The sequence below is a fragment of the Typopeltis vanoorti genome, chromosome 1 (genome assembly GCF_054136105.1).
Source record: "Typopeltis vanoorti isolate ZY-2024b chromosome 1, IOZ_Tvanoo_1.0, whole genome shotgun sequence".
Classification (NCBI taxonomy): domain Eukaryota; kingdom Metazoa; phylum Arthropoda; class Arachnida; order Uropygi; family Thelyphonidae; genus Typopeltis; species Typopeltis vanoorti.
The window spans coordinates 148,973,750-148,987,341 of NC_143549.1; the positions used below are offsets into that span (position 1 = coordinate 148,973,750).

The following is a 13,592-nucleotide window of genomic DNA, read 5'->3' on the forward strand; positions in this document are numbered from 1 at the left end:
CATGCTGGAAAGGCGATTTGCCATTTGGTAAATCTGGCCTTTCGGATCATGCCCTGAATACTCCACACAGAATTGACTGGAAAGGCACCTATTCTTAACATCACACCAAAATGTGTGATGTAAAGAATGTGATGTATGAGCACAAATTTAAAGAAGCCTGTGAAATTCTTATCAACCACCCAAATCTTAACAATATTGGTGGTCTAAAAATTCCAAGAATATGAATGGCACATATTTTACCACATAACCTTCTTCTCCCTTCTAACGTGTTAGGCCAACTGGCCTGTTACAGAGCTATCGTAAGCCCTTCTAAGTCGCACCCATCCCAAGGATAAGGTGACTAGCCCTATGCCTCCCAGTACATTCTATGGCTGCAGCTGCATTTGTTCAAGGTGCCGGTTTGTTTGCTTGAGGGAAGAAAAACCTCAGATAAACTGAAGAGAAGAAGAACCCTGCTATCCATTGCCCAAGACCGGCTAACTTGGCTATCACTGAGAAAGATCCTTAAGCTCCTCACGTTGGTGATGGGAATCGAACCAGGACACTCCTTTCCCAGGCATTGGGTTGCGAAGCACATAGCTAGTAGGTTAACCACATGGACACCACATAACCTTCAGGTCTAAAAGTTAATTATAATTAGGACTGGAGTAATCTAGGATCTTAACTTTGATATAACAAACACTTATGTTAAATTATTGATTAGGCCACCAATTTTGCTGTATTAAAGGTATTAATATGAATTTGTTCTCTGATGATGTTATAAATAAGATATGGCTTTAATGTAGTAGGTTTTTTTTTTTCACTAGAAGTCAGGCCAGCAGAATAATGGATGATCAAATCATTGTCACTTTGGCATGCTGTTTGAGTACTCATTCTCTAGAGAATGAGTCTACTCAAAGTTAGGCTTGAGAGTTTCCTGCGCACAAACAATTCTTCATATTTTAAGCTGACAAGAATGACACTGAAAGTACATTTTAAAACACGAACTGTTCAAAAGGATTTTGCCAAAAGATTATCTTCTTAGTGCTGAATCAACTACTAAGTTATTCAAAGCTGCATATTGTAGTCTTTAGGACATGTCCTGATTCCTTTTTTGCTTTTTTTTGTCTTACAAAACAGCAACTCTCATAATGTCACAATGGCCACTCATATAGTTGTTCTTCTCTCTTCTGCCCAATGTCTTACACAAAAGTTGCTTTTATCCACTTCTACTCTTTCTCTATTTCTTCTACAACAGTAGCTTCTACTGATCTTTATTTGCCTCTGCAAAAGCCTATTCAACCACCCCCCCATCCCCACACACACTTTTGTGTTCTCATCAAATCATCAGCTAATGCCTTTTATTCCCTTATAGGGAGTAGGGAAGGCTGTTTCAGCCCAATATAACTTTGGAGAATGAGTGGGCAGTTCAATGTCATTAATTATAAGTAGCAATCAATGAAGATCATTGTCTGAAATAGCGTGGGTACTCTGGTCGATTTTCTTGAGTTTCCAGGAGAAAAAAACATGCTTGCCCGTGCCAGAGATCGACTAACTTGGGACCCACCCAAAGAAAGGCTTAGAAAAAGTTATTCTAGTCAAGGACTAAACTTGAACTTAAGTCTATCTTTGTCAGCCTAGTGCAGAGCATGCAAGCATCACTTCCACTGAGCTACACAGGCCTTTCTGTTCTCATTTAATCTACAATTTGTGCCCCTCATGATTCCATTACCATGAAATATAAATAGTAACACTGAATCATTTGTGTAAATATTTCTCAAGATGCTAACCGTTTTCATTTAAACAGAGTTAGCACACACACTAGAAAACAGAATGCAAGTTAAAAAATTAGCATATTTAATCATTATCTTTTTTTTTTTTTTTTGGTACTTTAGATCCTTCTGTGTAGGAATTCGTGCAAGCAATTTAAAGAATCTCAAAGCATGGATTCTTATATATAGTATGTCTTGAACACTACTTTTATGGGGAGGGGAAAGAAATTCCTTCTGTGTCAACATCAACAAATACTGAGGATAAAACATTGAAAATTTATCATAAAAAAAAAAACCACTTAGTAAAGTAAGAGTCACAATTAACAGCAACAATAATTTGCATCAAGAGAGATAAAGTTAATATTTGTGTTTGGCATTGAATGCTATAGCTTTTCCTTCCTTTCCCTGATCACGAATGCCTTAACATAACATTCTAAATTTATTATTTAGCAGGAATCTCAATTGTATTAGTCTTCTTTGTCCCAGTAACATAAATTATGTACATATAGTATTTCTCTAATTCTTCTATTGGTCTGTTTTCATTCCCATTGATACTCCTTATGTTGTTGGTATCTATCTTTGATTCTTCAAATGAAGTGTTGTTCCAGTAGTTGACTTTTCACTGTTTGTCCTGAATCCCTAATGAAAACAGCAGCTTTGTTTAACCACATAACACCCCATCCAACATGAAGTTGCATCATCTTGTATCTCATGTTTATTTCTTTCAAAAGAGAATACAATTTACTTGCCTAAGTCTCAATTATTCAGTGGATATCTACTAACAGGGCAAAACCACATAAAGGTGAAGACTGACATTAGTTCAGGAACTCTAGTTGGCTCTTAACATTCCTTAAAGACTATGCGGAGGTCTTCTCCTAGTTATCTGGCTTTGACCTCAGAGACCCAAAAATTCATTTGTATGGAACTTTTATTACATCTATTTTATTACATTCATATTAATTTTGCTCATTTTAACAGACTAATTTTTAAATTAATGGCTGAACTAAATAACCAGACAAAAATAAAATTAAAAATTTATATACCCATTGTAAATTTTGTGAGCATATCAAACACATATGTAATAAGATTTGAATATTAAAAAGAACTAAAAGTTATGTGATGATATATAAAATCTACATAATAACAGATGCATCTTTAGCTGGAATGAGTGCTTTAGCACTACTATTTTTACCTGCACTGCTGAGTATATCACTAAGAACAATGTGGAGATCAGTAGGGAGGGTATCAGACTCCATACAAAATTTCCTGAAGCTAATAAATGCCTGATGAAACAGCTTATCTATAAAACAGATTTACAAAATGTATACCAAGGATAACATTCTTATAAAAGTTACGACTGTTTGAAATATTTCTCTATACATAAACAATATAAATACATAAAGCTATAAACAAAATATAATGCAACCTTAACAATTTATTTCACTTAATATATAAATAGTAGTGCTTTGTAAATCCTTTCACCTACTTCTATGCTACAGCACTTTCTCTTATATATATATATATATATATATATATATATATAGAAAGTATTTTTACCTTGGGTATAAATATGTTAAAGATACCAAGTAATTTTAAACCTGGTTTTACTCCATTTCCCAAGTAAGCAAACAGACTAAAAGTCAAGTTTGCGCCTGCAATTGATGCAAGTCTAACTGATCCCACAGGTAGTGCAGGACCAGGGCAACTCGTGGCAAAGGTGGAACAAGCTCCGATCACTAATCTTAATATTTACCCTTAATGCCAAAACACATCTCCAAGAAGGGGATGTATGATGTTTTGTATTAAAGGCAAGGGGCCACTACCCAGACCGGTTTCGACCTTTATTGAGGTCTCGTCAGTGGGAGCTAGGCTAGAATTAGAAATACCAAGATTTAGTAGTACAGAGCTTCTAAGTATTTCGCCAAAACATAAGGTGTTTTAACCTTATTAAATAAAAATCTCTGGAGGAGATATAAATGTAGAAAGTATTTTTACCTTGGGTATAAATATGTTAAAGATACCCTTTGCCACGAGTTGCCCTGGTCCTGCACTACCTGTGGGATCAGTTAGACTTGCATCAATTGCAGGCGCAAACTTGACTTTTAGTCTGTTTGCTTACTTGGGAAATGGAGTAAAACCAGGTTTAAAATTACTTGGTATCTTTAACATATTTATACCCAAGGTAAAAATACTTTCTACATTTATATCTCCTCCAGAGATTTTTATTTAATAAGGTTAAAACACCTTATGGTAACTTGTTTTGGCGAAATACTTACAAGCTCTGTACTACTAAATCTTGGTATTTCTAATTCTAGCCTAGCTCCCACTGACGAGACCTCAATAAAGGTCGAAACCAGTCTGGGTAGTGGCCCCTTGCCTTTAATACAAAACATCATACATCCCCTTCTTGGAGATGTGTTTTGGCATTAAGGGTAAATATTAAGATTAGTGATCGGAGCTTGTTCCACCTTTGCCACGAGTTGCCCTGGTCCTGCACTACCTGTGGGATCAGTTAGACTTGCATCAATTGCAGGTGCAAACTTGACTTTTAGTCTGTTTGCTTACTTGGGAAATGGAGTAAAACCAGGTTTAAAATTACTTGGTATCTTTAACATATATATTTAACATATATATATATATAAGAAATGCCTCCATAGCGCAATTGAAAGAATGATGGTACATTGCGCCCTTCGATTGGAATAGGCCTGTTTGATTCTCGTTGTGGGGGGAGGAATCTTTATGTGGACTTCTTCAATCGAAGGTGAGTTAGCCGATGTCATACGGAGGCAGCAGGGTTTTTTCTCCCAGAAACTCGGGTTTTTCATCCTGCATATGAACAAATCAGCCCTTCAGAACATATGCAATTTACAGACAAAAAATATTAGTTGTGATGGTGGTGGGCAGCAGATGGTATTGATGGAGATGATTGGTAGTAGAGGTTCGGTGTGGTGGTGGAGACAGTTGTATAGTAAGTGTCCTCCCGCGATGAGTCTTCAGACTCCTTGGAGGTGTCACGAATAATAATAATATACACACACAAATTACCATTTATCCGACATTCGAAAAATGACCTTTCAATTAACTGACCCTTGTATTTCAATTATCCGATCCTTCAATTATCAGAATGGCAAACACCTTCCCAATGTTGCTTGAACCCATTAACAGACAAAGTACTCAAAACTGACTCTGGCAACTCATTCTACTACTTCATAACTCTCCAAGCAAAAAAATCGAGTCCTCACAACCATACTAACCACAGCTTCATTCAATTTCCAGGGATGACACCTTGCTCTAGCCCCTCTAGCCAAGTGCCCCACAGCCAATACATTCACATTCTCTGCAGTCACTTGCTTAAGTCTCAATTGTTCAGTACCCAGTGGATATCTACTAACAGATCCAAACCACATAAAGTGAAGACCAACATTAGTTCAGGAACTCTAGTTAGATCTTAACATTCCTTAAAGACTATGTGGAGGTCTTCTCCTAGTTATCTGGCTTTGACCTCAAGAGACCCAAAAATTCATAGGCAAAACTCTTAGGCAATGCATTCCAGTTATTCACCAATCCCATGTAAAAAACTTGCTTCTTACTCCCTTGATTGCATCCTCCTTATACAGCTTCCAGAGATGAAGTTCTCCTGTTCTCCCACCATTCTGCGAAAAATCTCTTAAATGGTAATCTGGTAAAACTTATGTGTCTCGATCATATCACCCCCCCCCCCACACACACACACATCCACTAGACTCTGCAAATTGCATTAGCCTTATACACCCTCTGTCCAAAAAGAAACCGAACTTTTGATAGAAAATAAAACACAGGCCAATTATAATTATTCAAATCATTTATTTCAATCAATATACTCTCCTTCAGCTTCGATATAGCATTTGGCACGGTCAATTAATTCATTAAACGAGTTTTTTTATATCGGTATATAGGTTTTTGGGATATTGTTGAGGGTCCTGGTTACTGCCGCTTGAACGTTTTCAATGGTGATGTATTGCTTTCCTTTCATTAGCAAATGAAGTGGGGAAGAGAAAGAAGTCACAGGGTGCCAAATCAGGTGAATACGGCAAGTGATCCAACACACAAACTTAGTTTTTGTTCAAAAACTGTCTCATGGTTTTCGAGCGATGAGGTGGTGCATTATCGTGCAAAAGTGACCAGCTGCCTGCATCACAATATTCATGGTGTACGTGACGAATTTTCGCTATCAATCACTTCAAAACTTCGAGATAAAACTCACCATTGACTGTTGGGGCAGACGGAAAGAATTCTTTGTGGATAATGGCCCTTTTACTTTTGACTTCTCCAGGCGACTTTTTTTCGGATGCCCCCCCCCCCCTCTTCTGGTGGTCTCCACTCAGCACTCACGCTTTGTTTCAGGTTCATACTCAAAACACGTTTCGTCACCAGTAACGATCATTTCAAGGAAGTTTGAGTCCTTATGAGAGGTTTTTAATGAGGCCCTTGCAGTGTTCAATTCGATACATTTTTTTGGTCGTCGGTCAACTTGTGGGGAACAAATTGCAAATTCAATTTACGAAGGCCCAAACTCTCGGTCAAAATGTTGTGCACAGTTGATTTTGGAATCCCCAATTCATCTTCAATCAATCTCATGGACAATTTCGGGTTTTCTTTGATGAAATCACGCACTTTTTGGATGTTAACTTCGCTCAGTCCAGTTTTTGGACGGCCCGGCTTTTTGTCATCCTCAAGCGTCTCACGACTAATTTGAAATCGCTTAAACCACTCATAAACGTGAGTACGGGATAAGCATTCATCACCATATGCTTTTTGAAGCATTTGATGCGTTTCGGTAAAACTTTTACCAAGTTTAACACAAAAGTCAATCTCAGCTCTCTGTTTGAAATTCATTTTTCGACCTTTCATCAAAAGGCACTGTCACTCTTGGCACTATAACTCTGCTTCTAATGAAACAAATGTCATAAACAGTTGACACAACACTAACGAAGGTTGCTGCTTTCAACAACAAAAAGATACAACAGGTGGCACCACTAGTTTCTTCTATTTTCGAAAAGTTCGGTTTCTTTTTGGACAGAGGGTGTATACAAGTAGCCCAGTTGTGAAGTTACTTCATGCACAAACTTTGTTTGCTTACACTTGGATAAAGGATTAAACCAAGAACATAATTTCTTGGCATCTTTAATTTATATTATAACCAAGTGGAAAAAAACTTTCAACACTAAACCCTTCACATTCTATCCATGTAACTACATCATTTGCTGTTAGCCAGTTCTCTCTAATGCCTATAACTTCTGGCCAGGTTGCACTAACTAATGTCCAAAACTCCTCCTCCTTGTTCCAGATACTTCTGGCATTAGTATATAGAAACTGCAGCACCCACTTTGGCCCCCACCCACCTATACTTCCTGTACTGACTACCCTATTCAATATTTTTGCTTGAGAGACTAGATTCCGCACTTGGTCATTCTCACACTCACTCGCCTTATGGTTTCCTTCACACAAACTCACCTGCTTCCACCCTAATTGCTTAAGTTTTCCTGAATTTGAGCTTCAGCATTTCACCAAAACCATTTAGATGCAGTCCATCAGCACTGTACAAATCCTTCTTTCCATGAAATATAGACCACAGATCCACAAATCCTACATCATTCTTTCTGCACAACTTATGTATAGACTCATTAGTTAGCAACGTCCTCCTCAATTCGCCTCTATCATAGAGTGGTAGGAGACTTACAATCTTCATCTTCTTGCTCTTCAGTTCTGTCTCTTCTAACAACTCCTTTAGATCTTCCCTCATAAGAATACTTCTCGCCTCTCAGATCATTTGTGCCAACCAAGACAATTAGTTCTTTCTCCTAAACATTTTGCATCTGGATGGTGTGAGTAATATTGTGAATTTTTGCACCAGGGAAACAACACGATGTTGTCACACTTTCATTAGGTGGCACACCAACATCTATGCCTACGGTGGGATTCAAACCATTTTGGCTGGAGAGCAGATACACTAACCACTCAGCCAACCAGGCCAGCATAGAAAACATATACATATAAAATCTATTATATCAAAGCAGTCTTGAACATAGGGATAACAACTATGAAAAAACAATCAGATTTTAAACTAACTTATTTTAAAATCTGATGTCAATTGGCATGAAACTGCCAACATGCATAATGCTACTGCTGGCTTTGTGTATATTGCAAGTTTCCTTGTTCCTTTTTTGTTCTTTCATTTTTAAACTTATTTGAATTGGATAAATATTTCTATGCTCATATCATATATTTGCTCTTCATCCTCAATATTTTTCAAAATTTTACATTTCCTGCTCAATCAAGCCTGGCTCCAAACACCATGTCATGAATTTCTTCAAAAAATACATATTCAAAATTTCAAATTCCATTCAGTCATAGCAGACTTATTGTAATATATAATATAAACATGTTTTGTTGTGATCCTGAATGATCTGATTGAAACAAAAATTTTTATGAGGATATCAGCTTAAAGTTTTATGAGAATTTCAAATACAAAATTTGAATAAAAGCCTACATGAACTTAATGCCAAAGCCACTAAGGTTATGAGATCCATGTATTATGTCTATTAACTATGTATGTTCTTCCAGTGATTTTCTTGCTCTACAGGATGAAATCTTGAGTTCCTTGAGAAGGGGAACCTATCATTCCTGTATGACACCAGCTAACTTATATTTGGCTAAAGTGCCCTCTGAAAGCAAATCCAAGTAAAAATTCTTTCACCTTCCCAGAATAACATAAAACATAAAACTTTAAGCATATGCACAGACAAAATGACTCTTAAAGAAGTTTAAATATTTTGCAAACTGCACCTAAAAATGAATAATAAACAACCAGGTTTGAACTCGTAGACGTTTTTTTATTTATACTAGATACATTTCCTTGGCATGTTTTGCTGTCTATAAAGCTAACGTCATCTTCAGGAGGTTGCTTAACATAAGTAAAAAAAGCAACTAAAAAATAAACATTTTCCAACAGCTGCTATAACTATAAATTGAAAAGACTGGAATGATAGTTTAATCCTGAGTATCGTCAGGCATGTTACATGCAGTTTACATATTGTATAAACTCTGTTTGTGATTGCTGGCATAGGAGAGGTCTTGAATGTTACACATATTAATTAACAACTTCGAAATGTCATGAAGGATCATTCCTTGGTTTCTATTTAGTGTGCCTTTTGAGTGAATGACATTGGAGGACTCTGGAACAACAGTTGAAGTAATTATCTTCTAAGTAGGGCATGGAGGAAGCTTGCCAATTTACTGTGTCATGTTCTTCGAGGATGTGCACTGCAAGTCCACTTTTTACTTTCCTTTTGTTTTCAACATTCCAGACACCCAATCACTTCAAGATTATATGGCATGCATAAAGTTTAAGAGTGACATCCCTCTATGTCTAATAGATGATGGCAGAAGTTCTCCAACATATCTTCTCTCTAAATACTTAACTCCCCAAACTTCATATCAGACATACAAACTCCTACTTGAAAAATTCAATGCATTTTGTAGATAAACTTTCAAACTTCTACCTGATATATTAACTAGTTTAGGTGTAATTTCATTATATTAAGTAGTTTAGATGTTGCTTCATTATCTACTAATGTCTCTGTGAAACAATGAATATGCTTGAAACCTATTTCCTTTGGACATCACACATATTTTTCCATTATTGCCTCAAATCTTCATTCTTCACTTGGAAAGGAAAACATTACTATCAAACATATGGTCTTGAAATGGGCTCATCTCTATCACCTCCAATCACCAACTTATACATGGAAAAATTTGAAGAGTCAGCCATAGCACAGGCAACTTTAAAACCACATGTATGGTGGAAATATGTTGATGACATCTTTATCATTTGGAAACATATCCACAAAGAACTTGAAGATTTTATATTTTTTGAATAATCAACACTCAAAAATAAAATTCATATTAGAAGTAGAAAAGAACGGTTTACATAGAGTAAGTTTAAGGGAGATGGTAAATTCCATATTATTCTATAGTCGGGTACGAAACTCGGATCGAAATCCATCATAATCCTAGAGTTTCATGCTGAAAAAACTATCGACGAGCCCAAGTGTAAGTAATCACTTGGGTAGTACAACACCAGGGCAACTCGGAGCAAAGGTGGAGCAAGCTCTGTCACTGTCCTTAATATTCTCTCATAATATTACTGTTTTACATTATGAGAAGAGGTCACTACCCAGACCAGTTTTAACCCTTTTTGAGGTCTCATCAGTGAGTAGGTAGACCTGGAATATCAAGGTTTTAAGTGAACCGAGCTTACATATACCTCTACTAACGAATTGCTAAACTGGCGTACTTATATATTTATTGTTATTACTACTATAAGAAGCCAAAAGGCTATTTTACCGGCGACATAAATTAAGTTTAAGGGAGATGGTAAATCCCATATTATTCTACAGCCAGGTACGAAACTCGGATCAAAATCCATCGTAATGCTAGAGTTTCATGCTGAAAAAAACTGTCGGCGAGCCCAAGTGTAAGTAATCACTTGGGTAGTACAACACCAGGGCAACTCGGAGCAAAGGTGGAGCAAGATCTGTCACTGTCCTTAATATTCTCTCATAATATTACTGTTTTACATTATGAGAAGAGTTCACTACCCAGACCGGTTTCAACCCTTTTTGAGGTCTCATCAGTGAATAGGTAGACCTGGAATATCAAGGTTTTAAGTGAACTGAACTTACATATACCTCTACTAACGAACTGCTAAACTGTACTACCCAAGTGATTACTTGCACTTGGGCTCGCCGATAGTTTTTTCGGCATGAAACTCAAGGATTACGATGGATTTCGATTCGAGTTTCGTACCCGGCTGTAGAATAATATGAGATTTACCATCTCCCTTAAACTTAATTTATGTCACCGGTAAAATAGCCTTTTGGCTTCTTATAGTGGTAATAACAATAATAAGTACATCAGTTTAGCAATTCGTTAGTAGAGGTATATGTAAGTTCGGTTCACTTAAAACCTTGATATTCCAGGTCTACCTATTCACTGATGAGACCTCAAAAAGGGTTGAAACCGGTCTGGGTAGTGACCTCTTCTCATAATGTAAAACAGTAATACATCTCCTAGGAGCTGCGTTTTACATTATGAGAGCATATTAGGGACAGTGACGGAGCTTGCTTCACCTTTGCTCCGAGTTGCCCTGATGTTGTACTACCCAAGTGATTACTTACACTTGGGCTTGCCGACAGTTTTTTCAGCATGAAACTCTAGGATTACGATGGATTTCGATCCGAGTTTCGTACCCGGCTGTAGAATAATATACGGGATTTACCATCTCCCTTAAACTTAATTTATGTCGCTGGTAAAATAGCCTTTTGGCTTCTTATAGTAGGTTTACATAGAGGTTTACAGACCTCTATCATATCACCCACCATTCTGCAGTTTACCAGAGTCTGCAATCCATATACTCTCTTATATCTGTTCTTGTAATCTACATTCCATAATCTCGATATAATTTTTGTAACTTTTCTTTGATCTTTGCACAGCTTCTTTATTCCCTCAGAATCTGGAAGATCAAATCTTCACAAAGTCTTGTCTTGTCAGATGTCATCTCCTTCCAGGAGGTTGACCACCATGTACAGTTTTGTGCTTCTCTTTTGCATTCTTCATAGGACAAAAAGGTCCAGTCCTTAATATTTCCCATCCAATCTGTCTTCCTCTTCTTCTTTTTCCTTGTGTCATTCTTTCTAAAAGTGTTTTTTGTAGGGATTCATGCCTTAGTATGTGACCAAGGTAGGTGGTTTTCCTTTTCTTAATGGTTTCAACTTCACAAAGTAGCCCAAGTAAATTATGGCGAACATATCAATGTTCATTATGGCATTGCAATTATCCTCTGAGTTGTATTTGCAATTTCTGATATGTGGCCTTTGAACTTCAAATTCCTATCCACCATAACTCAAAATTTCCCAGCCTCATAATTACATCAATATACTATGCAAATGGAAATCTCATCATGGCAAGTGCATAACTTTACACTTCTTAACACTAAATTGACAGTCATTTTCCCACAGTTCCAGTGTATTCAAATCATTCTGTTCTTTAAGTGCTGAATATCAGTTGCATCTCTGCACTATATTTGTATCACCAGAAAGTAAATGAACATCTCCTGCAGGTATTTCCCAGTATCATTAATTTACAGATTGAACAGCAATGGTCCAAAAATTGATCTCTGAAGTACACAACTGATCAACTTAAATATGATAGATTTAAATCCTCCAAATACAACTTTCTAATACCTGTCCATCAGACAGCCATTTATTCAAGTCAATAGTTTATAATCTAATTCATATTCTCCAGTTTATGCAACTTCTCATGTGGTATCCTATCACATGCCTTAGCAAAATCCAACAATATCAGAGAGTAGTCTTTCCCCTTTTCCAACTCGGCCATAACACTATTATAAAATAGGATCAAACTAATGCTCAGATATGACACCTATTAAGGGTGTTGCAAAGTATATCTTGTCACTGAGTCCATTTCTTTATGCGAGTTCTTACCAACTTCTCTAAAATTTTCCAAATTGTTTTAGTGATGCTGATTGGTAAATAGTCAATTATTTTTTGCACCACTCTTGTACAATGGGATTATCATTCATTCCTTCCATTCCTGTGGGATCTTTCCTGAGCTGAGACTCAAATTATACAAACATGTCAAGAACCTAATAAGTCTGGCTGAACAACTCTTTAGCATATGTGTTGATATTCTATCTGTCCCTATTACTGATTACTTATCCAGGTTATGAAACATTTCTGGAACCTCCTTCTATCTAACATAGTTGTAAAATTGTGGGCCATGTTGCATACACCAGTTTGAAGGATCTTAGTATATTGAGTATTCATTATTTGAACAATCACACCCGCTTCTGACAGAAGGCTACCATCTTCGTTCAGTAATGATATTCTTCCACATTCTTTCTTTCAATTGCAACATAATGATAAATTTTTGATTACCTTTATTCTGCATGCTAATTTTTTTTACATACTCTGACTTAGCCATTTGTGGAATACAGAGAAATACATGGCCTGCACTTTATATATTCCATTTCTAATTCTTATTCACATAATTCTATGCACATTATCTCCTTCTTGTAGATCTCTTGCTTAATAAGGTTGAAAATCTATTTCAATTTTTCTATTCTATTTGTTCATTATACTTTATGGACACATTTTGATACTGCATTATTTAAGCATCTTTTCAAAGCTTCCCATGTACTACTATCCTTTTCATTCAGTAAATGATACCAACGAGCAAAACATAGTATTCTCCTTAGTTTGTCATAATAATAATAATAATCGTATGATGATACACGGCCGTGAGTCCCCTTTACAAGGAGGTACGGCACCATCTCAGTCCCCCCCAAATTTGACCCAGGCTCCGGAACCGGTATAGCTGACGATTCAGACCTATGGCTGGGTCAGTATTCCTGACTGTAATCCGCGTGTTCACTGGACCGGTTTGCCTGCTTGCGGGATGAAAAATCCCACATAAACTGGTGGAAAAAACCCTGCTGTCCACGCCCAAGACTGGCTAACTTGGCAATGGCTGAGGAAGATCCTCACATCTTCGACGGGAATCGAACCTAGGACACTCCTTCCCCAGGCATACGGTTGTGAAGCGCATAGCCACTAGGTTAACCGCGAGGACTTAGTTTGTCATAATTTCCAGCTTTGTAGTTCAGCATGTAACCTGTCCTAGTCAGAACATCCATATACACTTAGTTACAGCATGATCACTGTAACAAAACAGTTCATACCCTTAACTGAGACCTCTTCTGCTGCTATATTGAAATCTAAC

General features: G+C 36.9%; 1 protein-coding gene across 2 annotated transcripts in view; it reads right to left on the reverse strand.

Moving 5' to 3' along the window:
* Nucleotides 1-13,592, reverse strand: part of Suv3 (Suv3 RNA helicase) — a 222,567-nt gene that overhangs the window by 172,958 nt on the left and 36,017 nt on the right. The window contains exon 3 of one of the 2 annotated variants that reach the window (XM_090394561.1): nucleotides 2,944-3,051. The exons of the other annotated variant lie outside the window; for it this stretch is intronic. Coding sequence (XP_090250687.1) covers nucleotides 2,944-3,051 — 108 coding nt within the window. The remainder of the gene's footprint in view (nucleotides 1-2,943; nucleotides 3,052-13,592) is intronic. 2 annotated transcript variants of the gene reach the window in all.